Genomic DNA, 23,944 nt, shown 5'->3' on the forward strand with positions numbered 1-23,944 from the left:
TTCGGCCCCGCCACGCGGGGCGCTGCGGTGCGTCCTCCGCGAAGCCTTCCCGGCTCGGGAGCTGAGCCAGTCCTCTTGAGACCCCCAGCCCTTAACTGGAATGTCTGCGTCCCTTTCCCTCAGGCTGGTGGTGGGAGAATCTGCAGTTTGTTCGCCTGCCCATCCCAGCGTCCGACCAGAAACAGCAGGCACACAGGGGGCGCCTGCTGAGTGTGTGAACCCCCACGGTAGAGCAGGGCACTCTGCGAGAGAAAAACGCTAACAGCAGCGGTCACTCTGTCTCACACCTTCCCAGGATGGGCGCTCTCATGCACTCCTGGTTCCATCTGCGCCCAGGATAAATGCAGCGGTGCTGGTCTGCATTTCGGAGAGGAGAAAACGGAAACCAAAAAGGATGGACCATGGAATGAGCTGAGAGAGTCCCCCTCCCCACCTCCTCAGCCACCACCGAACTTCCTCTTCCCGACTGCCCTCGTGGGTGGGGCCCTCAGAGACCAGGGACCAGCAGGAGACCAACAGAGGCCTTAGCAACGCCCCAAGCCTCTGTTGCAGCAACAGGCCAGTAGGCAAGACTTCCTTTTGCTTATGGAGCATGCGGCAGCCCCAGGCCCCAGGCCGGAGCCCCCACCCTGGGCCACTGAGAATGTGAGTCCTTCCAGGACACTCCTGCTTCTGTCATGGGGTCAGGGTGCCTCCCTATCACCTCAAAGGCCAGGAAGGGTGCCGGTAGCCATGTCCTGGATTTGATCCTGGCCATGGGAGAAACTGCCTAGTTCACTCAGGCTGTGGGGGTGTGTGTGTGTGTGTGTGTGTGTGTGTATGTGTGTGTGTGTGTGTGTGTAGGGGATATTAGGGAGGAAGAGTGCATGGCTGGTGGCTCCATGGGAGTGGAGGCCACAGCCCAGGCCTGAGACCCACCTGGGGGGTGCGGGTGGGCGGTTCCTCCCCAGGTTCTGCGGCAGGCCGAGGACTGGACAACCAGCCTCAAGACAGAGCTTCCCTCAGATCTACAACTGAGTGAGGAGCAGCGGCTGCAGGTTGGTGTGGGGCCCTGGGGTGCTAGCAAGGAGGGGTCCCACAGACCCCACCTCTTACTCTGGCCACCCACAGATCTCCAAGGAGTTGGTTGACCTGCAGATCACAACGCATCACTTGCGGGAGCAACACGAGGCTGAACTCTTCGAGCTGAAGAGTGAGGTGGGTGCTGATGTGTGCCCACATGTGCCCTGAACACACAGGAGGAGGGGGCATACCAAGGACCAGTGCTGGGAGGGGTCCAGGGGCACCCCATGTGATTGTACACACTCAGGGAGTGCCTGGGTCTCCACCTCTCCCGCGTGTGCTGTGGTGCCCTGCATGGGTCCAGATGATGTTGACCTGCCCCGGGTGTCCGGGCAGGCAGGCGCACCTGCTCACCCTGGCCACCCTGCAGGTCCTGCGGCTGGAGAGCCGGGTGCTGGAGCTGGAGCTGCATGGAGATTGTGCAGCCCTGGCAGAGGCTGACCTGGGGCGCCGCCAGAAGCTGGCACAGGGGCTTGGGCACAAGGCCCAGGAGCAGGTACACTCCATCCACCACAGACCCCAGGTCACCCTAAGTGCATGGAGGGCCTGCCTGGGTGGATTGGGCGGCGGGGAGCCAAACGGGTGCACAGGGGCGCAGTGAGGTTGGGACCGGCTCTCCTGTACAGGCACAGCCTGAGGACTTCTTGACCCCTAAGACCGAACAACAGAAGCTGGGGAACAGTGTGAGTGTGCAGCTCCCTAGCCTGGGAATTAGTGCAGATCTGTCCCAGCCCAGGGTGCGGCTGGGCAAGGCCAGGGGCCCAGAGCTTGGGGTCTCATTCAGCCAGCCCTTGTGTACCCGGCAGCTCCAGGGAGAATGGCAGCGAGTGCTGGAGCAGCACAGGGCCCAGAAGCAGGCACTGGAGACCCGCGTGTGAGTGGCTGCCTCACCCGGGATGGGGAGGATCCGGGAGGGCACCTGGCGCAGATCGGCTGTTCCCAAGAGGCAGAGGGAGGCCCCGCCCTGAGCCCAGCTGAGCTTGACGCCCACATCTGCAGGGCAGATCTGGGTCGGCGGCTGCAGGGAGCCCGAGAGGAGGCCAGGATGGCTGGGCAGCGACTGGCCACACAAGCCATGGTGAGGCCCAGCCCTATCCCCTGACATCTGGTAGATGGGCGTCCTCCAACGTCAGCAAAGGGCCACCTCGTGGAGCGTAGGTTCAAGGCTGCCTCCACCCGCAGGTATTGTCTGCCTGCCAGGGCCAGCTCCGCCAGGCTGAGGCGGAGAACGCCCAGCTGCAGCTGCAGCTCAAGAAGCTGAACCAAGAGTATGCCATCCAGCTGCAGCGATGTGCCCAAGCCGTGACCGTGAGCACCACCTGGGGGTGGCCCTGTGCTGGGTGGGAGGCTTCGGGTCCCGCGGAGCCCAAGCCTGGCCCGAGTGCGCTGGGCTGCTTCCGGGAGACCCCGTGGGCCCGGCCTGCCGCACGGCCTAATCTGCTCCACAGAGGGAACCGTGGGAGGAAGTGTGGGCCCAACCAGGCCCCGCCCTTGTCAGCCCTGGCCCCACCCCCACCCCCAGCCCCGCCCAATCTCCTCCAGGAGTCTGCAAAGCGCACCGGCCAGGTGCCGGAAGCCGCAGCCCTTAGGACGTTCCTGGAGACCACTCTGGAGGACATCCGGGCAGCACACCGCAGCCGTGAACAGCAGTTGGCCCGGGCTGCTCGCGCCTACCGCAAGCGCCTGGCAGATCTGAGCCGTAGACATGAGGGGCTGCTGGCCAACCACAGGTGGGCCCGTCCCTGAGACGGGCACCTGGGGGTGGGGTGGCCCTGTATGACCCGACATGTGGCTTAGTGTGCAGCAGGTGCCGGCAGAGCCCAGTGGGGCACCCTGGACCCCCAAGGCTACCTTTGATGCAGCCACCTCAGACCTGGAGCCACTGCCTCTGCACCTGGTCACCAAACTCAGTCACCTACCAGAGAACCAGGCCAGGCTGGAGACGAAGTTTTGGAAGCTCCAGGCCCAGGTGGGCTCTCCCTGCTGCCCTACACTGGCCTTGGAGCTCAGAGCCCCAGAAGAAACCCCAGCCCCATGACAGGCTCAGCAAAGGTCCAACCCTTGAGTAGCCTGCCTTACTGAGCTGACAGAGAATTCCTACCACACAGCCTTTCCAGTCCAATGGGCTCATGACGCTGCTCTTGTTCCTACAGAAGGGACCCAGTGGAGCCTCCCAGGGGAGCACATCAGAGCCACAGTGAGTACCCTGGGGTGGGTGTTGGGGAGATCTGCGGGGAGAGCATTCATTTATTCCCCCAACTCTAACTGCGGGGTGGGAGAACAGGGAGGCCCATCTGTGTCCTTGGGTCTCGGTCTATATGAGGGGCATCAACAATCACAGAAAGCCAAGTGCCTGGGGTGAAGGGGGTACCTGACAGGAGAGGGGCTAACCGTGACTAGAAGGATCAGGGAGGGGAGCCTGGGTGGCTCATGATCTCACGGTCCGTGAGTTCGAGCCCCGCGTCAGGCTCTGTGCTGACCGCTCAGAGCCTGGAGCCTGTTTCCGATTCTGTGTCTCCCTCTCTCTCTGCCCCTCCCCTGTTCATGCTCTGTCTCTCTCTGTCTCAAAAATAAATAAACGTTAAAAAAAATTTAAAAAAAAAATAGAAGTATCAGGGAGAGACCCTGAGGAAGGGACATTTCAGCAAGACCCAGAGGACGGAAGGATGAAGAGGTGTGGTGGGATGGCCAGCAGAGGCCCTGGCCCCAGGACGGGATAGGGGCGGGCCGCCTGGTGACTTTCACAGCCCTTGCCTCTAGATCGTGTGTCTGACTACAGTGGGCAGGGACTGTGTCAGCGCAACTCCGAGTTTCGAGAAGCAAACCCCTAGAATGGGGGAAGTCCTCCATCAACATCCATACGGCACTGGGGTCACTACGTTACCTCGTGACTTAGTCCTCTCTGAGTCCCTGTACAGGGAGGGCTATCCTCCTGTACAGATGGCTCAAAGGCCCAAGCGGGGCCCAAAGTGGACAGGTGGGTCCATGCAGTCCTGCACTGGCTCCCAGCAGGCAAGTCAGGAATCTAGGTGCCCCAATTTGAGCATGATCATTGGTCAACACCTGGCCTGATGCTGGCCTTCATACATGCCCCTCCCTCTCTCCTCCCAGGGGCCAGGAACCTGCCTCCTGGGCCCAGATCCACCAGAAGCTCCGGGACTTCTCCCGTGGCACCCAGGTAGTGGGCAAGGCCTGGCTGGGGACCCCTCCTCACACTCTGTCCTGCCTCAGAGCTTCTGCCCTCCCCATGCCAGGCAGAGCTGGAATGTGAGCGGGCAAAGCTACTAGTCCGGGCCACGATGGCTGAGGAGCAACTTTCTGAGCTACAGGACTATGTGGACCAGCACTTAGGCAGGTGGGCTGGGAGTGAACTGAGGGCCTCAGCTCCAGGCAAGAGAGTCAGGGCTTGTGCACAGCCAGGCAGGTGACTAAGCCTGACTCCTTCGAGCAGGTACAAACAAGAGATCCTGAGGCTGAGGAAGCTAATGGGTACAGAGGATGCCTGCAAAGTGGGGGCCACCCCTCCAGTCAAGCCCCAGCACTCCAAGACCCGCAGCCGCTAGCCAGCTGTCAAATGCACTCAGCAGAACTCTTCGCAGCCGGCATGGAACCCTCCTCACAGCACCCCCTTGGGGGCAGGGGTCATGCCACCCAACCCTCCACCTAACAAGAGTCAGTACGTGTAGTCCAGAGTCTTTATTGTGTCCAAGTGGTCAGCCAACCTGAGAACGGGGGGCCCCAGGGACTGAGGCAGAACTGGGTTCCGGGGAAGCCTGACCGTTTGGCCCACCACTATGGACATCATAGGCCCAGACACGGTCCAGACCCTCCCCCATCACAGCCACAGGCTGCCAAGTGGGGAGGGGGAAGCGGCCCGACACCACTCGGGCCCCTGCGGGCAACTCTGCCCGCAGCTTGTCTTCCAGCAGGGGGAGCTGTGGGAGAGAGAGCAGGAGGGAGGAGAGGGTGGGCAAGATCGAATACAACTGCCCCTGCCCAGCTCCTCCAGGCCCAACCCCTCCACTGAGGGTGGCCCGGGCCTCCCCTGGGGCTAGCAAACCCCAGACCTACCACGCTAGGGGCCAGGAACACAGACACGTTGTGGCAGTCCCTCAGGCTCACCTGCAAGAAGAGGTCACCCCAGCAGGGAGCGGGGCCCCAGCCGAGGAAGAGGTGTGGTGAGCTTGGGGTAACTGTGGCTTCCAAGTCCTGGCCCCAGCCCACGCGGGTGCAGGCAGGGGAACCTGGGGTTGTCAGCAGGGTGGCCGACCCAGAGCTGGGAGTGTGGAGACCAGGCGTGGGGGCCCCTGGGGGTCCGGGACTCCCTGGGTTACCTTCCAGAGGTCCTCACGCAGGTAGCAAACACTGCCGGCACAGCCTGCTCTCCACGCGTGCAGCCGGGCCAGCCCCACTAGCCACGGGTTCAGCTCGTAGCCCACAGCCGGGCGGAGACCGCACTTATGAGCAGCCAGCACCTGTGGGCACACGCAGCTGTGGGTCCAGAAGGTGGGGAGGCGCGCTGGCGAGAGGGGGAGACAAGGACACCCCCCCGCATCCCACTCCTTACAATCCTGCCGTCGCCAGAGCCCAGGTCCACCGTCTTTCCAGGACGGCCTCGCAATAGCGACAACACGTGCTCCACCTGCCGCTCACTTGCACCGACATAGGGCACCTGGGCAAGGAGGCAAGCGGGGCTGGGTCCCCAAACCTGATCCCACGTTGGGGGGGCGGGTGAGACGCGCAGAGCTTGCCTCCTGACCTTTCAAGGTCCCCACCCGCGGCCCGCCAGGGAGAGGCAGCGCCTCCCACTCACTGCGGGTTCGGCTCCGCCCCCGGACCCCGCCCCCAGCCATGGTCCCGCCCCGCACCTGCAGCCGCAGCGGCACGCGGCGGAAGCCAGGCTGCAGCAGCAGCGCCCACGCGATGTAGGCGGCCAGGCCTGAGCCCGCCGCCGCCTGCAGCAGCTCCAGCGCGCCCAGCCGCCGCTCGCGCAGCTCCGACAGCGCCTCGCCCGGGTCGTCCTGCTCCATGGCGGCGGGACGCGCGCCCCAGGGCCGCCCCGCCCGAAGGCCCCTCCCGGGCTCGGGTCGGACACCCTCACACGCGAGCCGGAAGCCGGAGGGGGCCCTCCTCCCCGCCCCCTACCGGAAGTGGCGGGGCGCCGGAAGTGCGGGGGGAGCGCCGGAAGCGGCCATCCACTCGCTTTCCGCCGCGGCCCGGCGCCCTTCCCGCGCGTTCCGGCGCCCTTCCCGCGCGTTCCGGGTCCTACTGGGACGTCTGCGGCCGCTAGCCGCACCGGCCCAGCCGGCGCACGCAGGGGACCCCTGGGAAGGGCAAGGCAGGCGTGGCCGGAGCCGGGGGCGGGGGGCGGGGGGCGGCCGTGGAGCTTGGCGGGAAGGGAGCACCGGGGTGTGGGGCGGCCCGAGCCGCAAGGCTGTCTCAAAGAGACTGGTGGAGGTCCCCGCCCACCGCGACACCCGAAGGCCAGCCAAGCCCGGGGGCGGGCTCAGGGAGGACACCTTCCCGGGCCCGTCCCACAGCTGAAGGCAATTAGCCCGAGTGGACAGGACGGGGAGGGTGCGGCGGAAGTTGGGAGCTCAGCTGAGAGGTAGGGTTGACCAGGAGATCTAGCTGACCCGAGAAGGCACATGTTGGCTGTGAGTGTGGTCGGACGGGGGCCGGATATGAGGGGTCGAGCGACTGGCAGCCGGCCCAGCCACGGGAGTGGAAGAAAGAGCCCCAAGAGCTAGGCGGACCACCTTCCTTCTCCAAATACGCAAAAAAAAAAAAAAAAAAAAATGAGTTCCCGGAGGTGACCTGGCAAAGCCTGGGGGTGGGAGAAACAAATAGGGGGACAGAGCCCTGGGTCAGGTGGCAGAGCCAGAACCTCCTCATCCCACCTTGAGGCTGGGTGAGATGTCTCGTGAGTGTTAGGGGCTTTCATGTACACAGGTCATGGCCTGGCTCCTTGGACATCCGCGGCCCTGGTCAGGAGCCTCAGCATCAGACAATATAAACATGCCCAAGACCCCTGCCCACACCTTCAGGTACACATCGCCTCACATGCCTGCCTGTACTTGTCCCCAACTGGCCCCAGTCCTGAAAGACAGGCGCCTGTGGGTGGCAGGAAACTCCAGTGCCATGCTCCCAAGAAATGAGCACTGGGGAGGAGGGTCGGCCCCATGTGGCTCACAGGATCCTGTCTCCTGTGGGACTGTCACTGGGCCCTCCCCAGGAAGAAAGTTTGTGCACTGGGCTGTAGGCAGTTGGGGGGGGGGTGCTTACACAGTACCCCACCCTTGTGTATTTTGTTCCTTGTTTTATTCCTAGGGCAGCACCTGGCACCTAGAAGGCACTCAATGAAAGCTGTTGACTGAATGAATGCACGTAACCAGACTCCTCTGTGCACACACCCCACAACTCTCATGTTTACTCAGGTGCTCTGCTCCTCAGCACTTGGGCACGTACCTGTGTGAGTGCCCATGCCCAGAGGTGCCCCACAGGCCAGCTCCCTTAGCCCACAGCCCCCACATACATGCTCACCCACAACGTTTCCCCTTGCCCCCGCCCCCCAGGGCAGGCATGAAGCCCCTGGCCCAAGACTTTGGGGCATGACCTGGAGCACCCCAGGCCTCCTGTAGCCCTGTTAGCCACACCCACTTCTGCCCTTTCTGCACCTTATGAAAAGAATACTAGTTGCAAAGTTAGCACTTTGCGGAGAGGGTGTGCGTGGGAGGCTCAGGCACTTCCTGGGACAGGTGCGTAGAGACCAGTGTCCAACCAAGGGCTCAGCCCAGAGCAGCCGCCCTACGTTTTTTGGGCAGGTGGTCTGGGAGGCAGTCCACAGTGACCCCTGGGTGTGGCCAGGGGCCTCCTTCCCATGAAAGGCTGTGGGGAACTGACCACAAAATCAGGACAGATACCAAGGGTAAGGATAGCCTTGGAGAGGAAGCCGTCCTTGGGGCCTGGACAAAGCAGAAACCTCCCAGCAGAGGAGGAGGATCAGGAGAGTACACCCATCTCTTCCTCCTCCGGTCTTTGCCGAGATGCTCTTCGGTGAGGGGAAGGGGGCAGACAGGGATACGACGCTCTGCAGTCCAGGGGAAAGGTCCAGGCTGGAGATCAAAACACAGGGTTATCAGCACATTGATGGTTTTTAAAGCCACGAGGCTGCTCCAGCTGTCCGATGAGGGAATATCAAGGGACAGGAGAGGTCTACTGCGTGACCCTGAGCACTCCATGGTTGAGAGTTTGGGGAGAAGGGAGCGGCAGTGAGCCTCAGGAGGGCAGGTGGCTGCACACCCCTGGGAACCTGCCTCCCCTACCCACAACTGTCAGCCAAATCTGGAGGAAAGAGCCCTGTGTCTGGGCCCTGCACAGACCGGCCGGCCTCTCTTTTAGTCTCAGCTCCTGCCTGAAAGATGAGGCGGCCCCTGGCCTCCATGCCCACCGTCAGCTCCTTCCCCACCGCAGACTGGCAGATGAGGATGGGAAGCTGTTTCTGGGGCTCAGCCTGTGAGTCCAGGGGCCCCACCCCCACCCTGAGCTTTGGCTTCCTCGGGAACGCGTGGGGTTGGAGTGAGCAGAGTCAGCCAGTCCCGGTTCAGAAGCCCTGGCATGCACCCCCGCCCCGGGGGCATTCAGCCTCCGCACAGGGCTTTGTCCCAAACTGCCCTGGCCTTTTATGTGACTGAGGCTGAAGAGGAAGGCGGAGGCAGCAACAATGGGGCCGGGGGGCCGGTGGCGGGAAATGGTCCTTAGAGACCCCATTGTATCACCCTGCCCTCCAGAAACGGTGCCCGACCCTGCAGAGGAGACCCCGCTCCCGTGAGGATGAGCCATGTCCGGATGCTGCGCACGTCTCAGGGCCCTCAGGACAGAGGGGGCCATTCTTCCCCGAGGATCGGACGGGGCCAGGATGACTCTGCTGGGCTCCCAGCGGACCACAGAGGGAAGTCTGGCATCCTGCCAGATTGCACCGCCTTCCCTCACAGGCTAGGAGTGCTGTCTTCCTGCCTGTCCCCCAGTAAAGGACCCCTCCCTCCTCAGACCTGGGGAGTTACAGCCCTTTTTCCGCTTGCATTCTCACTTACGGAAGAACCTGGCCTCGAAGGTAGGAGCAGCAGAGCTGAGGATCACGTGGAAGGAAGGGTCCCTGCTTCCCCCCAACCCAAGCAGCAGCTCGCCTTCAAGGCACGGGCACGGGCCACTCTCCCACTCACTAGCTGGGTGGCCTTAGACAAGGCATCACTGCCCAGAGCCTCAGTGTCCTACTCCGAAGCAGAAATCGGAGCAGTGGGGCTGGGGGGTGCTTAGATGGCCCAGGCTCAGGCATGGGACACTCCATCTACGCTGGCTAATGACATCAGTGTTCCTATTGGTTGTGGCTATCACCTCAGAAGCAGCTGGGACCCTGAGGAGGCTGTCCCTCCCCACCCACCCTCTCCCAGCCCCTCCCCAGTGCCCTGCTCCCGGCCGCTCAGTCCAGTGCCACCTCACAGGGGTGGAGGTGGTCGGCGTGGGCAGCCGCATAGGCACGGCTGAATTCCTGGAAGCGGGGTGCACAGCCCAGCCAGGCCTCACCAAAGCGGCTCCAGCCCATGAAGAGGAAGGCGCCGGGGCCAGGACGGACGCCGCAGCGCAGCGGGGTGTGAATGGAGGCCTGGCCCCCGGACTCCCCCACCCGGAACAGCGGCAGCGTCTGTCGGAGGACACGGGCAGCTGCCACTGTGATAACAGATTCCTGCAGCTCTGTGTTGTGGGCAACCCCGCGGATGGTTCCGTTGATCACTGCGGGGAGACATGCTGCCAGTGACTTGCAGGGCAGGGCAGGGCAGGGCAGACCCCAGCCCCCACCCCCCTGCGGTGGGGACACTCACCAAAGTCGCTGGTGCACGCAGTCAGCAGGAGCTCGGCGTCGCTGCAGGGCCTACAGACACCTGGCATGAAGGGGGGGATCCCGACTGTAGGTCCTGCCCTCTCCTGGACCCCCCTAGGCCTCCCCCCAGCTAGAGGCAGGAGGGAGAGGGCAGGCCGCCAGACCCTCCCCTCACGGCCTGATGGCAACGGGGGACCTGAGGGAGCAGGCGGGCACACACATCTTGAAGACACGCTGTATTCGGGGTGACACTTGCACGCTCGTGCGGGCACAGACGTGGGCCTAGGGGCCGTGCCCAGCGCGCGGGCACAGGGACTCGCCGACCTGCAGGGGGTGTCTGGGGGCACACTCCCATACACCCATCTTACATATGCACACCAGCACGAGGGAACCCTGCGGCCCCCAGAGCTGCCTCCCGCCGCCCAAAGACACCAGCCCAACCTGGTGGGAGACAGGAGGGGCTTTGGAGTAGTTGGCCTGGGGCCAGGGTGCAGAACAGAAAGATCCCCTGTGGGGTCAGGCTTCAAGTTCTAAGAGAGTAAAGAGCTGGGCCTGGTGCCCTGCAGGGGGGGCAAGGCAGCGTCTCCATGGTGACCAGGCGCACACTGGACTTTTTGTTGTACTGGACTGGGGGAGGGGAGGGAGGTCACTGCCGGGCCAGGGAGCCCTGGACAGCTTTGGCTGGAGGCTTTGATTCTGTCCCGCCATCTTCCCCTCCCCCAACCCCTCAGGGACCAGGAGTCCCCGCGGCCTCCCCTTTCCCCCATTCTGCCCAGTGCTAGCTCTTTCCCTAGGCTGAATCATGAGGGATTGCCCGCCCCCTTTCCAGACCCTCCGACCTGTCCTCGCTATCCGTGTGGCCTCTGACAACCCATTTCACTCTCATGCCTGTTGCTCTCCCTGTACAGTGGGGACGACGGGTCCACCCCCCACCCAGCTCATCACTCACCATCGGCACCAAGACCGTGGGCCTGTGGAGGCAGCTCTGGGTACCTGTCCTCGTGCGTTTCGAAGCGGAAGGAAGCCACGCGGCGGCTGATGTCTGGGTGCGGGGTGGCCTGCAGGAAGAGGGCCCGGCGCTCACGGGGACCCCAGCGCACGCACCGGCCCCCCGCCGGGCCCAAACCCTCGGCCAGCAGCAGCTCCAGGGCGCCGCCCGCCCGCTCCGCGAAGACTTGGGCGCCTGCGAAGGACCGCGCGGGCCGCAGGCAGGCGATGCCCGAGCGCGTGCCGGAGCCGGAGCCGGCCAGGGTCAGGCGCAGCGCCCCGGCCGGGTACAGCCACTGGATCACGCCCTCCGAGCAGGCCAGGGACAGCTGCCCCACGCTGCCCGGCTCCTGGGTCAGGCCGCTGGGGACAGGACGGGAGGCGCTGAGGCAGGCGGCCCGCGTCCCCACCCGGCACGGCCCGCTCGCCCTGCACCCTCCCCCGCAGCCAGCGGCAGCTGTGTCCACTTTGTTCTCCGGACCCCGGGGGCGCGGCCTTGGGGGGGTCGTACCTGCCGCTCCAGCTGCAGCCGTCCCCCGAGTAGCCGGCGTGGGCGGCGGTGGCCAGGAGGCCCCAGCAGAGCGCGCAAAGCAGAGCAGGGGGCGGCATGACGCGGGCGGGCGGGAGCCCCCGGGTCGCCAGCCGGCCCCGCGCACCCCTCCGCCCGCGCCGCACGGCAGCGGGGCAGTCCCGCGGGGTCCCGGGCGGCCGGGAGGCGGCAGGCCGGGCGCAGCCAATCGCGGCGCGGCCCAGGAACTTTCCACCAATCGCAGCGGCGCTCGCGGGAGGCGCGGAGGGCCGAGCTCGGGCCTCTGTGCGCCGTGTGTCCCCAGCTCGGGACCCCCGACCCCGGCCTCGCCGTGTGCGCCCATGTCCTGGGGCCCCGGGCCGGGATAGGGGTGGGAAAGGCGCCCACTGGAGCCTCGGGGCGGGGGCGGGTGGTGGGGTGCTGTGGGGCGGGGGGGAGGGGAGGAGGAAGGGCGGCTCATCTCGGTGACCCTTTCCAAGAGTGGGCCCTGGGCTTCCAGCTCCCATCGTGCCCCGACCTGGCCCTGCTGATTCGTCCCAAGAGGAGCCCACAGAACCCCCAAGGATGAGGGGCCCGATGCTAGGCGTGTGGGCACCACGGAAAACCAGGAGCCAAAGGACAGCCCTGAGCCCCAGAATCAGGAGGTCCAGACAAACTGAAATGGGGCTAAAACCAAACACCCCAGGGTGCGTGTGGAGGCTGTGTGTGGGGAGGGGGGGAGCCCAGAGATATCCTGGGAGCAAGGACTTCCTCTGCGTAGAGGGGATGGGGAACAGATGGCCAGGTAGGGCCCGGAGAGGATTGCAGGTGTGGGGGGAGGGGGGAAGCAGACTGCCCTGGCAAAGGCCCAGAGCTGGGTGAAACCCCTGAGTCGGGTCACAGAGGCTCTAGGCACAAAGCCAGGAGTCCAACCGCGTACTCCAACCCTTGGGGTCACTGAGAGCTTTTAACCAGGGTCTGCAGGTAACGATATAGACTCTCTGCCATCTGTGGATGTGAGCCCTCCACACCACTGCCCCCCACTCAGCCCTCCAGCTACTCCTGAGCCTGAAGGGCATGGCTGGCACATGAGGGAGGTGGTCCCAAGGGGAAAGGGGACACACCCCAGGGCACAACAGGCCCCTGGCTCCAGGCAAGGTGGAGTGAAAACCAACTATCGCAACAGCCAAGAGGCAGAAGGAACCTGAGTGTTTACAGACACAGGAAAGGATAAACAAAATGTCCACCCAACAGTGGACTGTGATTCCACCTTAAAAAGGAAGGAGGGGCACCTGGGTGGCTCAGTCGGTTTAGCGCCAACTTGGGCTCAGGTCATGGTCTCATAGTTCATGAGTTCCAGCCTCAGGCTCTAGGCTGACAGCTCAGAGCCTGGAGCCTGCTTCACATTCTGTGTCTCCCTCTCTCTCTGCCCCTTCCCTGCTCATGCTGTGTCTCTCTCTGTCTCAAAAATAAATAAACATTAAAAAAAAAATCTTTAAAAATGGTCAAGGGAGCAAATTTTACTCAGTTAAAAAGGAAAGACGTAGACAGGGCCCGTGCTGGGAACATAGAAGGTAAAAGAGGTTCCAGTAGGAGGAGGGGAGAGGGCACCCCGGACAACACCACAGCTGCTGCGGTCCAGGCGCCCGCGGCCACCTCCCACCTTCTGACCAGTCTCTAGGGCCCGTGTCCAACCGCGGTCTCTGAGGCACGTAGTGGGCTCCGGGCGCCCTCTGGTGGCAGCGTGAGGAGTCAGCTGCAGACTCACCCCCGCCAGCCTAGAGCCCCTGCCTCTGATTCCCCACGCCAGCTCTCCCCCCAGAGAATGAGTCAATGTCCTGTGGGTGTCTGTGGCCAGCGGCCTGGCCCTGAGCCGTCTCCTCATCACCAGGATTCCCCCGTGCAGACCTCTTACCGTCGCCCAGTGGGTAATGCTGACTCTCTCCCTCAGAAAACCTGCACAGGGGCAACCTGTCTTCACAGCTGCTGCCCTCCCACCAGCAAAGTACCTTGCTGTCGTCAGCCATCAAAGATCTGCTTCCCGTAGGATAAGGAGTCCATCAGGCCATGCCTGCCCTCGATCACTGAGTGCAGTGACCAGAAACACTGCAGGTGTTCAGTAAATGCGTGAGCAGTGAGTGGCTGCACCAATGAGCGAACAGAGGGCTGAATGAGTGAATGAAAGACACCTCAGACTCCAGTGTCTGTGCTCACATGCCCTCAGCTCCAGGACCTTCAGGGCCCTGCCCCTCCAAAGGGGCCTCTCTCCATCCCCACCCATACCCTAGTTCTTCGCAGGGGGTGCAGCTGATGCTGGACACGGAGGGGCATCCACGCGGAGCCCTGTACTCAAGCAGGGGGTCGGCCGCACAGGACGACGGGCGCCTGACAGGAAGCCCCAGCCCTGGGGGCACAGGCAAGGAACCCTCATGACCAAGGCAGGGGCTGAGCTGGTCGAAGACCTGGGGGAGCGGCAGGTCCGAGAAACAGGGGGAATGCCTCAAGGACAGTGTGGAGCCCAGGACAGACCGGGAACCAGGAAGGTGGCGAGTTGGAGGAGTGCAGGGCCAGTCCCAGGCCCATCAGGTACAGAAGGGCCTGCACTTGGCCTGGAGGGGACAGTGAACAGGGCCCCAGAGTAAGAAAGCCCAGACAGAGAGGTCAAGTTCTTTCACTCGCACAAGACTCGCCTGGGCTCTCACTTCAGCAAAAGTGGGGGAGAAGGAGAGGTGTGGCCCGAGCAGAGGCCAGCCCTGCCTGAGTCCCCAGCTGGACCTGTGGTCATCCAGACCCTTGCAGCTAGGCCCACCTGGATGTGCTGCCCCTCTGGGGTGGGGCTAGGGACTGGGGACAGCAAAGACAGCTCCCAAGCTGAATGCCAGGGGGTGCCAGGAGCCTACCAGAACCCGGACCCCCCGGAGTTGTGCTCTGATGGTATCCACCATGAGCACTGGCCTGGATTGCCCCTACCCAGCTTGACCCAGGGTCTCCCAAGGTGCTGGAGTGACCGGCCTGCCCAGAGACCCCATCAGGGAAATGGTCATATCTGCTGACTCTTCTGGCTCCCCTTTGCCAGCACCCCGTTTCCCTGACCCTCACCCCCAGCAGAATCTGGCCTTGCCCACCTATGGGTGCTGCATCTGGAGACCCTCGACAGCAAGGTTTCTGTCATGGGGATGTTTTCTTCCCCTTGACAAGAAATCCACCGCCCCCCCCCCACACACACACACCTTGTATCTTCTGGAGGAGCCAAAAATGCAGCTGCAGATTGACTTGCAGCTGAGCTAAAAATAACTGCCAGGCTCCAGCCAGGGCCCAGGAAAATATCTCATTGCTAGGAGACGACCGTTACTGGGAGACCGCCATTGCTAGGCGACAGGGTTGCCGTGGTGACAGCTGGGCCCTGAGTCATGCTCAGCCCTGTTGCTCCGCCCCTCTGCCCCTGGCAGGCGGCTGGGTCCCAAGAGGAGGAAAGGCTGGGAGCGGAAGGCAGCCAAGGGGCCCACCCCCTGATGCCCACAGCCACCGTGGTCACACCAGGCTTTGAGGTTCTCACTGCTGTGGGCGCCCATTCCAGCAGTGGAGTGGTGAGGACGGCGGAACGCACGACTCTGGCCCTCACGGCCCCTCCCCGGGCGCTGGGGCACGGGAGGGAGGGCGGGGGGGGGGGACAGAGGCAGAAAGTGTGACCCATGGCTCCATAGCAGGAAGCTTCAGAGTCAGCCGAATTACAATCGGGCGTGGGGCTCTCACAGCCTGGGCTGTGCTAGCTGCCGTGCTGACCTTCAGGGCACCCCCTTGGACCCCACACCTATTTCCCAGGAGGGGAAATACTTGCCTGATTCCCCCCCACCACCACCACCGCCACGGACGGGAGGATTTGGGCCAGGCAGATGGCTCCAGGCCACGTGTACCCAGAGCCCCCACAAGGAACTGCCTGAGGACCTCCTGTAAGGAACCCCAGGCCAGCCAGGAGGAGAGACCGCATCGTGGGCAGCCCCAACCCCTGATGTGACCCTTCTCCCCGTCTCATAGAGAGGTCTCAGGGTGGGATGCACCAACAGCCTTCACTCCTCACCCTCCGGGGACTAAACAACCAGAAACCTCCAGCAGCCTGGACTGGGGAGACTCCTCTGTGCTCATGCACCAGCCCACGGAGTGCTCCAGGGGATGGAGATGCTCAGAGGAGGGAGTATTTCAGGTGATGTGAGAGGTGCTCCAGCTAAGGGGGGTGCTCCAGGTGAGGAGTGTTCCAGATGAGGGAGGTGCTCCAGGGGAGGGAGTATTTCAGGTGATGTGATGCTCTAGGTGAGAGGTGCTCCAGCTAAGGGGGGTGCTCCAGGTGAGGAGTGTTCCAGATGAGGGAGGTGCTCCAGGGGAGGGAGTATTTTAGGTGATGTGCTGCTGTAGGTGAGAAGTGCTCCAGGTGAGGAGTGCTCCATGGGACGGGGTGTTCAGGTGAGGGGACACCACAGGGGAGCACTGTGGCCCTGGAGGAAGGCCAGTGTGGCCACAGCTCCAAGGGCAAGGGGCCAGGGATAGGGCACAGCTGGGGGCCGGCGGTGCTGGAGACTCGGGGTTTTTGGGCTGCAGCGGAGCAGACAGAGCCCTAGGAGGATCGGCCGAGTCGCCTGCACCACGGGGAGAACAGTGGCCGCCATCAGCCACGGAGGAGAGCAGCCGGCTGGACGGGGAGGGTGAAAGAGGTGGAGGAGGGAGCAGAACCCACTGGTATTCGGGAGGCAGGCTTGTACAACGGTATTTCCCATCCCTCCGAATAAATATTTTTCTTCGCTCAGATCCTTCCAAGGCAGGGAGTCTTCTGAGGCCCCGCTGAGGGCGGAACTTGCTCTCTGCGTGAGGTCCTGGCACCTCCTGGAAGCAGGAGGTCAAACCCTGTCCTCCAGGTGACGGTCACGCACCCTCCACACCGGGGCCCCCACGGGGTGGAGGATGAACTGGAAGGCCAGCCGGCTGGACTTGCACACCAGGGGCGACCCCGTGGGTGACAGCACTCAGTCACCCCAGAGGTCTGCACGCGTCCTGTTCTGACTGCCCGTGCCAAGCTCCCTGCTTTGACCAGAATTAGCACAAAGGCAAGACACTGATTCTTGAGCCCCTGCCACACGGGAAAGCCGCCGTCACCCCGGCCTCAGCAACCGGATCCAGGGCCCTGCACACAGCAAAAGCAGCGCTCCAGCTCGCAAACAGCTAGGCTCCCCCCCCCTGCAGCTGCCCCCACCTCACAGCAGCCCCACTGGGTCCCGCTTCCCACCAAACGCTGCGAACACCAGCTGTTTTCATTTCCCTCTCCCCCTCCAGGGCCTTCCCTCTTGGCCTTAAGGCTCCTCCCCTAATATGAAGACCCCTCTCTGCTCTCCCCACACCTGATCCCTCCCCAGTCTCTGCTCCCAGGAGACCCCGGGATGGGGTCCGGGATGGTCACCATTAGCCTCCATTCTCTGCTCTGAGCCTGCTGGGAGGCCGGAACAGAGCCCTGCACACCCTCCCTCTGCATCCCACCCGGGCCCCTCTCCCAGCCTGGTCCCTACACAGCGGCCATTACCAACACCCGCCTCCAGTGGGTTCCAGAGCGGGCTCGCCAGGCTCAAGTCCTCAAAACCTAAAAACCCGTGCACACCCCTTCCGGGGTAACTTCGCCCACCCTGCCATCCTTGGGGTCGCCTGTCAAGTGTCCTGTGCTCAGGAGCGACGCCTCCAGCCCCCTCCCGCGGTTACTGTCACGTGGCCCTCTTGAAATTTCATCGCGCTTGTCACTCCCTTGTAATGATCTGGTGGTCACTTGTTTCTCGGCTCTGCGGGAGAGGGCGCGTCCCCGCTGCGGGGGGTTCTGGACTTGGCACCCAGCAGGTGCGCCGGAGACGTGAGGGCCATGAAGGGGGCTTGGCCGCCCGCTCCGCTCCGCAGGAAGGGCTGGGAGGGGGAGGGGGGGCACCGTCCTTGCCCTCGAAGGTGGCATCCCAGGGTCGGGACGCGCGGGGCCGGCACCTGTCTGCGCGGGACCACGTACCCCCGAGCCAACCGCCGGCGCCAAAGAGCTCGAGTCCTCTCCCCCCGCAGGTCTCCGCGCAGGCAGGGCTCTCCCCGGGCAGGCGGCTCTCGGGCTGCGCGCCCTGCCCGCCGCGCCCCGCCCCGCCGTGCGCGCGGGTCTGCTGTTGTGCGGGCGCCCGAGGCGGAGGGGCAGGGGTGCCGCCGGGCCGGCGCGTGCCCGTGGGCGCGCGGCAGGGCGCGGCGGGCGGGGCGGGGCTCGGCATCCTCGGCGCCCCCGCCCGGGCTCGCCAACCGGATTGGCTCCCGGCGCCGGGAGCGCGCGAGGGCGCGGCGTGTAGAGCCGGGCGGGGGGGCGCGCGCGGCGCCGCCGGCGGCCGCGGAGGAGCGCGGGGAGGAGGGCGCGGGGAGGGAGGAGGCGCCCGCCCGGCTCCCTGCAAAGCGGCCTTATTTATCTGGGCACTGCCTCAGCCTCCCCGGTGGGAGGCTCGGGCAGCCGATCCTCTCCCACCGGGGAGCTCCTCTCCGGGCGCGGCCGAGGGGGCCGGCCAGGCCGGGGCGCGGGGCGCGGCTGGGCCCTGCCGGCCAGGCCAGCACCTCGGCCGCCTCCCCGCTTCGCCAGCGCCCATGCCGGGCTCCCCATGACGAGAAGACGCCCGGCGGACAGCGTGGCATGAGCCAGGTGCCCGGGCCGAGGTAAGGTGTGTGCACCGGGCCAGGTTGTGGAGCCGGGGAAGGGGCCAGGCCACGCCATCGCGGCGGCCACAATGAGGAGGGGGGAGGGGGCTTCGGACAGGGCCGCCAACACCCCCAGGGTCTCACACACGCGCGGCCGCTTCCCAGGCGTCGGCCACTGAGCCTGTGGTCCCGACAGGCCCTCCCAGGGCTCCTGACCCCAGAGGCTGCCTGGTTGAAGCACGCTCCCCACTGGACCAGGGCTGTGGGCCGGTGCCGCCCGACCGTATCTCGGCGGAAGCAGAACTGCAGGCCCCCAGCCGGCGTGGCTGGGCGAGATCCTGGACCTCCTTTGAGCTCCGAGCTTCCCTCCCAGCACCACGAGCCCCTGGGCCTATGAGACGGGTGTGAGGCACAGTTCCACTCCAGGAGCCATGTGGATGCGTGGCGGGGGCCCCGTCTGCCCTGGCCGCCTGGGCCTGTGTGGAGCTGCCACCACAGCAGGAGGATGAGGGGGAAGGAGGAGGCTGGCCACGTGCCTGGTCCTGGAGGAGGGGTCGAGCCTTGGCCAAGGTTGGACGGCCTCAGAAGGGAAACCGGGCACTCTGAGACTTGCTAGGGCAGGGGTCTGGCCTCCCGGGATTTCAGGGGAGAGAGTCCCCCACCCATCACCCCAGAAGGAAAGCAGGCCTAGCTGTTGGAGCCTCGGGGAGCCCACGGCCCAGTGGCCACTCCTCCAGCCCCTCCCGGCCTCTGCACGGGAAGCCTTCCCTCCAAAGAGAGAACAGATGGCGGATGCCGCTTCACCTGCCCACTCGGTCAGTCCCTTCCCGGTACCCGCCACCTCCCAGGCCCCTTCTTTCAGCCAACGCCTTTGAGCGGAGGCCTGGGCTGGGTCCCTGAGAGGGCAAAGGCTTGATGGAGACTTGCTGGCCTGGCAGGAGGTGGCCACAGGTCTGGACCAGGAGCTATGGGGACAAGGGAGATCCAAACCCCGGTCATGAGCGTGGGCAGTGCAGGGCAGACTGTTCAGGCCCCAAGGGCCCGCCGTCTCCGCTACTTGGCTCCCCTCTTCCTCAGCCACCTCTCACTTGGGCCAGGCCTATAAGTACCCCTGATGCTGGGCAGGCGCTACCCTCCAGTTCACACCCACTTCCAGGGCACTTCAGTGAGTCCTCTCTCCCAATGGAAGAAGGACACAATTAGCCCTGAGGTAGGGGCACCTGGGGCCCTCGAGACCGCTGGCCTGGGCCCAGGAAGCCTGCGCTGCTGAGAGCCAGGGAGACGTCTCACCCCAAGGTAGGGCCCTGCTCGGCTGCCTGCAGCCCCATCTTGTCACACGTGGGTGCTCGCTGCCATGCCTCAGAGGGGAAGAGTGGAGGTGGCAGTGAAGGAAGGCTCTGTGGGGTAAGTGGGTGGTTCCGCACCTTCCCCACCAGTGGCAGGTTGGAGCCGCAGCGAGACCAGTCACAGAGGGTGGGCTTGGACCCCGTCGCTTCGCTTGGTGGGGAAGAGGGGGAGGGTTTGAGACAGCCACCCAAAGAGGCAGACACTAGATGCCCCCGGTCTAGGCACTGGAGGGCTCATCCTCCAGAGCCAAAGAGCCAAGATGAGGCGTGGAGCCCAAGCCCGTTCCCCAAGGTGCCCAGTCCCACATGGCCAAGCTGTCTTGAGCTTGACCGCCGGACTGGGTCTGATGAAGCACCGACTGGGTCTCTTTTGAAGCCACGTGCTCACTTCCTGGAGCCCCCGGGGCACGGGTGGGGCAGCCTGCACCCCAGAAGCATCCCTGGGCTGGGGGCGGGAAGGGAGTGCTGCCTGGCACATGTGCAAAGTGACAGGGATGTGAATGTGCCTGAGTCACGGGGCTTGTCATGGAGTTTGTCAGCCCGCACTGTGTCCCCAATCCCAAGCTGGTTGTCACCCCAGTCCCTGGGGATGTCACTGCAGATCGACCCGATGTGAATTTTTCTGGCTACCCACACCCTGCCCAGCTCCATGGGCCTCAGTGGGCCGGGAGGATTGGTCAGTGCAGGTCCTATCAGGGCCAGACCCCTCCAGCATTCACGGTGGGCTGTGTCAGAGTATCGGGGATGAAGGAAGAGATCTCGGAGTTGGGGGCCATGAGGAGTGGAGGGTTTCCTAGGCACGAGCAGTCCAAAAGAAGAGAGTCCTGCAGCTTGCAGCCTCTGGAGAGAGAGCAGGGGCATGACAGAGACAATGCTGGGGGAGACCACTAGCCTAAGGTCACAGGCTGGGAGGACACAGGGGACAGGAGAAGCAGAGCAGGACAGAGGAAGAGGCCTCAGGAAGTGCACCTGGCCAGCGGCAGACCAGCTGAGGGCCCAGGGTCACCATCTGGACCTCAGTGCCTAGCTTGGTCTTTGGAGGTCAGACAAACCGGGGTCAAATCCCAGCTTTGTGCACCTTTTGAAAATTCAGTCTCCGAGCCCCACTCTCCCCACGCCTGGTCAGGCAGTGTGTGAAGGGCTCAGACCAGCAATAGAGGAGCGGCACTGGGAAGAGCAGGGCAGGACCAGCTCCTCCCTCCCTTCTGGTGGCTCCTGTCCCCTCTCCCTGGATCTGGCCAGATTATGAGGGGTGGGCAGGCAGCCTCCTTAACCCTGCAGCTCCCATAGTGGGGACTCAGCCAAAAGAGAGATGTGAGCCATCCTCTTCCCATGGGCCTGAATAATTGCAAGGCCCACCCTAAGCCCCAGGGTCTTGGGCGCCTTCTCAGAGACTCTGGCGCCAACCCAACCCAGTGGCTGCCCTCACTGTGGACAGTGGCCTCTGCTACAACCAGGATTAACAAACTGAGCTACAAGCAGCTCCCCTACCATCCACCGCCCTCTTCTTCATCTGGTCTGTCTTCCGTCAACCTCCTGGGCATCTGGCAGCCATATCCCTTTCGGCATGACCCCGCTGACTGCCATTATTCGTTCGTTCATTCATTCATTCATTCATTCATTCAGCCAGCACTCAGAGGACACTCAGTCATGGTGCTGCCTGTCTTCAAGAAGTCCCCAGCCAAGGGAAGAGACAGATGGATGGACAGTAACGACTGAGACCCTGGAGGTGCTTTTTTTCAGGGCTGGGGAGTCCCGCAGGGGGAGACCGGGGTGGTGCTCACACTGAAGGATGGAGGGTAAGGAGCTGGCAGGGTTAAGAAGTGGGGAGGCCGACTGAGCAAGCAGGGGGCCCATCATGTGCCCTGGGAGGGGATGAGGAATACAGAACAGGGGGTCTGGCTGGACTGTAGGGCCATGGCTGGGGAGGAACGAGAGGCGAGGCTGTAAGGTGGACTTGCTAGGTCTCAGGGCCCAGTGACTTGGCCGCAAAAGAAGCAGTTCCTTTCAGAGCCTCAGCGTGGGCATCTGGAGACTGTCGGCCTGGGAGCCACCAAGTTCTGGAGTCCTCCCAGGAACCTGGAGCCCCCGCAGCCTATCCCAGGAGGACCTCCTCCAGAATTCCGCTCCACACGGAGGCACAAGACACCAGGGGCTGAGGCTGAGAATAGTGCAAGTTTGGCCATCTTTTTAAAACGCCTCTTTTCCTAGCGTTAGCTCCTAGTGCTTAGTTCTAAAGGAGGAGGCAGACCACATAAGACTGGCCACTGCCCCTACCCCATCCTGACTAGAAACTCCGGGCAGGTCCTCTGAGCCCCAGTGCATGCAGTAGGGACAGGAACAAGTACGAAAGAGGTCGGGGTCTCGCAGCCCATCTGGCTGGGTGGGTGGGACCAGGCAGAGGGCCACTTGTCCCAGCCCCCTGCAAGAGACCCCCTGCCTAACTGACGGGAAGACTCCTCTCTGACCGCAAGCTCGGTTCTCTCCTAAAGCCCTGACCCCTGGGCCAAGCTGTGGCTGTTTCCAGTTTTGAGCCACAGAGCAAGGATTGTCAGGCTGGGTCAGTGAGGCTGGAGGGTGCGGGTGGAGCCCAGCAGGACCATGGACAAGGTCAGGAGCTCAGAGCTGCTTCCGCCGAGAGGCAGCTCCAGGCGAAGGCACGGCAGAAGGGCTGACCCACTGGCAGGCAGGGCAGTGCCTTCTGGCCAGGGATGTGAGTGTGAGATAAGGGGCAGCCAGGCCTCGGACACCCCCACCCCCACCCCCAGGCGGAGGCCATCCTCGACCTGGCCCCTCCCTCCCGTGGGCTCTCTTCACCCGCTGGCTGTTTTCACCAGCTCCACCCTGAGGCCTGAAGAGGGGATGGGACTGTGGGCGCGTGCAAATGTGAGCTCCAGTGGGGTGGATTGGGGGGGGGGGGGAAGAGCCCTGCAGATGCCCGGGGCATCCACGTGCACCCTGCCCCCCACCACCAACTCAGGCACTCCACGTGCACACCCGTGGCTGGGAGCATCTTTAACCTAAATCGGCACTGCTCTTGAGTTATTTCTCCCCTGGTGCCACCTCCGCCGCCTCCTCCGGATCTTGGCGGAGCGGGCGGCTTCTCGCCCCGCCCCGTCGCCTGCTGAGCTGGGTTTGCCGGGGCCGGCCCCCCTCCCCACCCCCACCAGCCGCTGTCCGCGGTGGAGCCCGCCGGGGCCTGGCCTCCGAGCACGCGCACAGCGGCTGGAGGGGCGCTGTCCATGGTGCTGCGCTCCGGGGCCGAGCCAGCCGCGCCTGGTCTGCGGGAAGCGGCGGAGGCCGGGTGGGCGGCGCGCCCTGAGCCCTGAGATCCTGGCGCCGGGCACCGGGGACACAGAAGGTATTCAGGCTGGGGCTGCCTCTCTGAACCCAGCACAGCCCACAGGAGGGAGTCGACAGGACGACAGGACAGCCTCTCCTCTGGTCCCAGGAGTGGGCGGCCAGTCGTGGGCTTTACCCTGTCCCTCCATGAGGCACTTCTGATCCACAACGGTCTCCTCATCACATACTGGTTTTAAGAGATCTGGGGCGGCCCTCATGTCAGGCTGCTCCCCCCGCCCCCCGCCCCAACACACACGGGGCTGACATGAAGCTAGTGGACATTCGGCGGACGTTGTTACGAATGTCGTGTTTTATCCAGTGTGAGGCTGCTACTATCTGGTCATGAGCTGCAGTAAAGGGACAGCCAAGGTTGGGGAGCCTCCCCTGGGGAGGGTGGGCCTGATGTGGACTGCCAGGCTGGGGGCTCATGGCTGTCAGAGCAAGAAGGCCTTTCGACCCAAAGCTGAGTTGGTAGCCATGAGGCCATGTGTTCCCATAGACCCCTGGTCCCAGCCCAGGTCAGCAACCCCTCCACAGATGTGGAAGGCCAGCAAGGGTTGTCCTGCCCAGGGCTTGGAAGCCAGTGGAGGCATGGTGCTGGGTAGAGCAGGGCAGGGTGGCTCACTTCCCTCCCTCCTAATGGCTCCTTACCCCTTCCCCTCAGGCCGGCCATGGGGTCCAGAAGCAACTTCCTCACCACTTTCCAAATGCTGACTGTGGGCCATACACTATGCTTAGCCCTTTTCACATGTTGTCCTGTGGGGGGGGGGGTATCATCCTTTCTCAGGCTCAAAAGTAAGGAAAGTGAGTCTCAGAGAAAAGTGCCTCACGGAGGCCACAGAGCCAGGGTGTGTGACCCCAGAGCTTGTATGGCTGAACCACTGGGTGCACTGCCTTTCCACGGGATGTCTAGAGTGGGGGTGGGCGAGAGAAGATCTGGAATGTGGAGCAGATGGTGGTACTGTGAGGGTCCCCCTGCCCCCCTCTCCAGGGCTATCTGTGCTCAAAGCCATCTGCCACCCATTCACAACCTCAGAGCCCTGGTGGGGGGGGGCGCATTGGGGGGGTGGCTTCAGTCCCACCCTATGAGGAACTCTCTACAAATATGCTTCCACGGCCAGCCCTAGTCCAAGC

At 63.9% G+C, this 23,944-nt stretch overlaps 3 protein-coding genes and 1 long non-coding RNA gene across 12 annotated transcripts; 2 read left to right on the top strand and 2 right to left on the bottom strand.

The window, feature by feature from the left end:
• The first annotated feature begins 24 nt into the window (after positions 1-24).
• Positions 25-4,747, top strand: CCDC78 (coiled-coil domain containing 78). 8 transcript variants are annotated; one of them, XM_047098019.1, is made up of 14 exons: positions 27-645; positions 951-1,037; positions 1,111-1,197; positions 1,433-1,558; positions 1,689-1,745; positions 1,869-1,936; positions 2,062-2,140; positions 2,245-2,370; positions 2,605-2,792; positions 2,860-3,031; positions 3,216-3,259; positions 4,174-4,240; positions 4,317-4,417; positions 4,514-4,717. In XM_047098019.1, the coding sequence occupies exons 1-14, from the start codon at positions 586-588 to the stop codon at positions 4,623-4,625; spliced, it is 1,374 nt and encodes a 457-aa protein (XP_046953975.1). In that variant the 5' UTR covers positions 27-585; the 3' UTR covers positions 4,626-4,717. The 8 variants fall into 8 exon arrangements, 7 of the variants coding, with proteins under 7 accessions (XP_046953973.1, XP_046953975.1, XP_046953970.1 ...); XR_006965523.1 differs by having other exon boundaries at positions 26-645; positions 2,245-2,792; positions 4,321-4,417; positions 4,514-4,602; XM_047098014.1 differs by having other exon boundaries at positions 2,245-2,792; positions 4,514-4,747.
• ANTKMT (adenine nucleotide translocase lysine methyltransferase) lies at positions 4,744-6,362 on the bottom strand. 2 transcript variants are annotated; one of them, XM_047098020.1, is made up of 5 exons: positions 5,931-6,358; positions 5,630-5,734; positions 5,397-5,537; positions 5,134-5,184; positions 4,744-4,997 (listed from the first exon to the last, which is right to left on the bottom strand). In XM_047098020.1, exons 1-5 carry the CDS (start codon positions 6,090-6,092, stop codon positions 4,776-4,778), a joined length of 681 nt encoding a protein of 226 aa, XP_046953976.1. In that variant the 5' UTR covers positions 6,093-6,358; the 3' UTR covers positions 4,744-4,775. The 2 variants fall into 2 exon arrangements, with proteins under 2 accessions (XP_046953976.1, XP_046953977.1); XM_047098021.1 differs by lacking the exon at positions 5,134-5,184 and having other exon boundaries at positions 5,931-6,362.
• A 116-nt stretch (positions 6,363-6,478) lies between these two features.
• LOC124525601 (uncharacterized) lies at positions 6,479-9,617 on the top strand. The gene is made up of 3 exons (XR_006965530.1): positions 6,479-7,534; positions 8,464-8,577; positions 8,853-9,617. It is a non-coding gene; the product is annotated as an uncharacterized LOC124525601 (long non-coding RNA).
• On the bottom strand, positions 9,542-11,536 carry METRN (meteorin, glial cell differentiation regulator). The gene is made up of 4 exons (XM_047098100.1): positions 11,439-11,536; positions 10,890-11,290; positions 9,942-10,001; positions 9,542-9,852 (listed from the first exon to the last, which is right to left on the bottom strand). Exons 1-4 carry the CDS (start codon positions 11,534-11,536, stop codon positions 9,542-9,544), a joined length of 870 nt encoding a protein of 289 aa, XP_046954056.1.
• Between the last annotated feature and the right edge of the window lie 12,408 nt (positions 11,537-23,944).

The sequence above is a fragment of the Lynx rufus genome, unplaced genomic scaffold (assembly GCF_022079265.1).
Source record: "Lynx rufus isolate CCGP_SWC_20201006 ecotype Redwood Valley unplaced genomic scaffold, mLynRuf1.p SCAF_43, whole genome shotgun sequence".
Taxonomy (NCBI): Eukaryota; Metazoa; Chordata; class Mammalia; order Carnivora; family Felidae; genus Lynx; species Lynx rufus.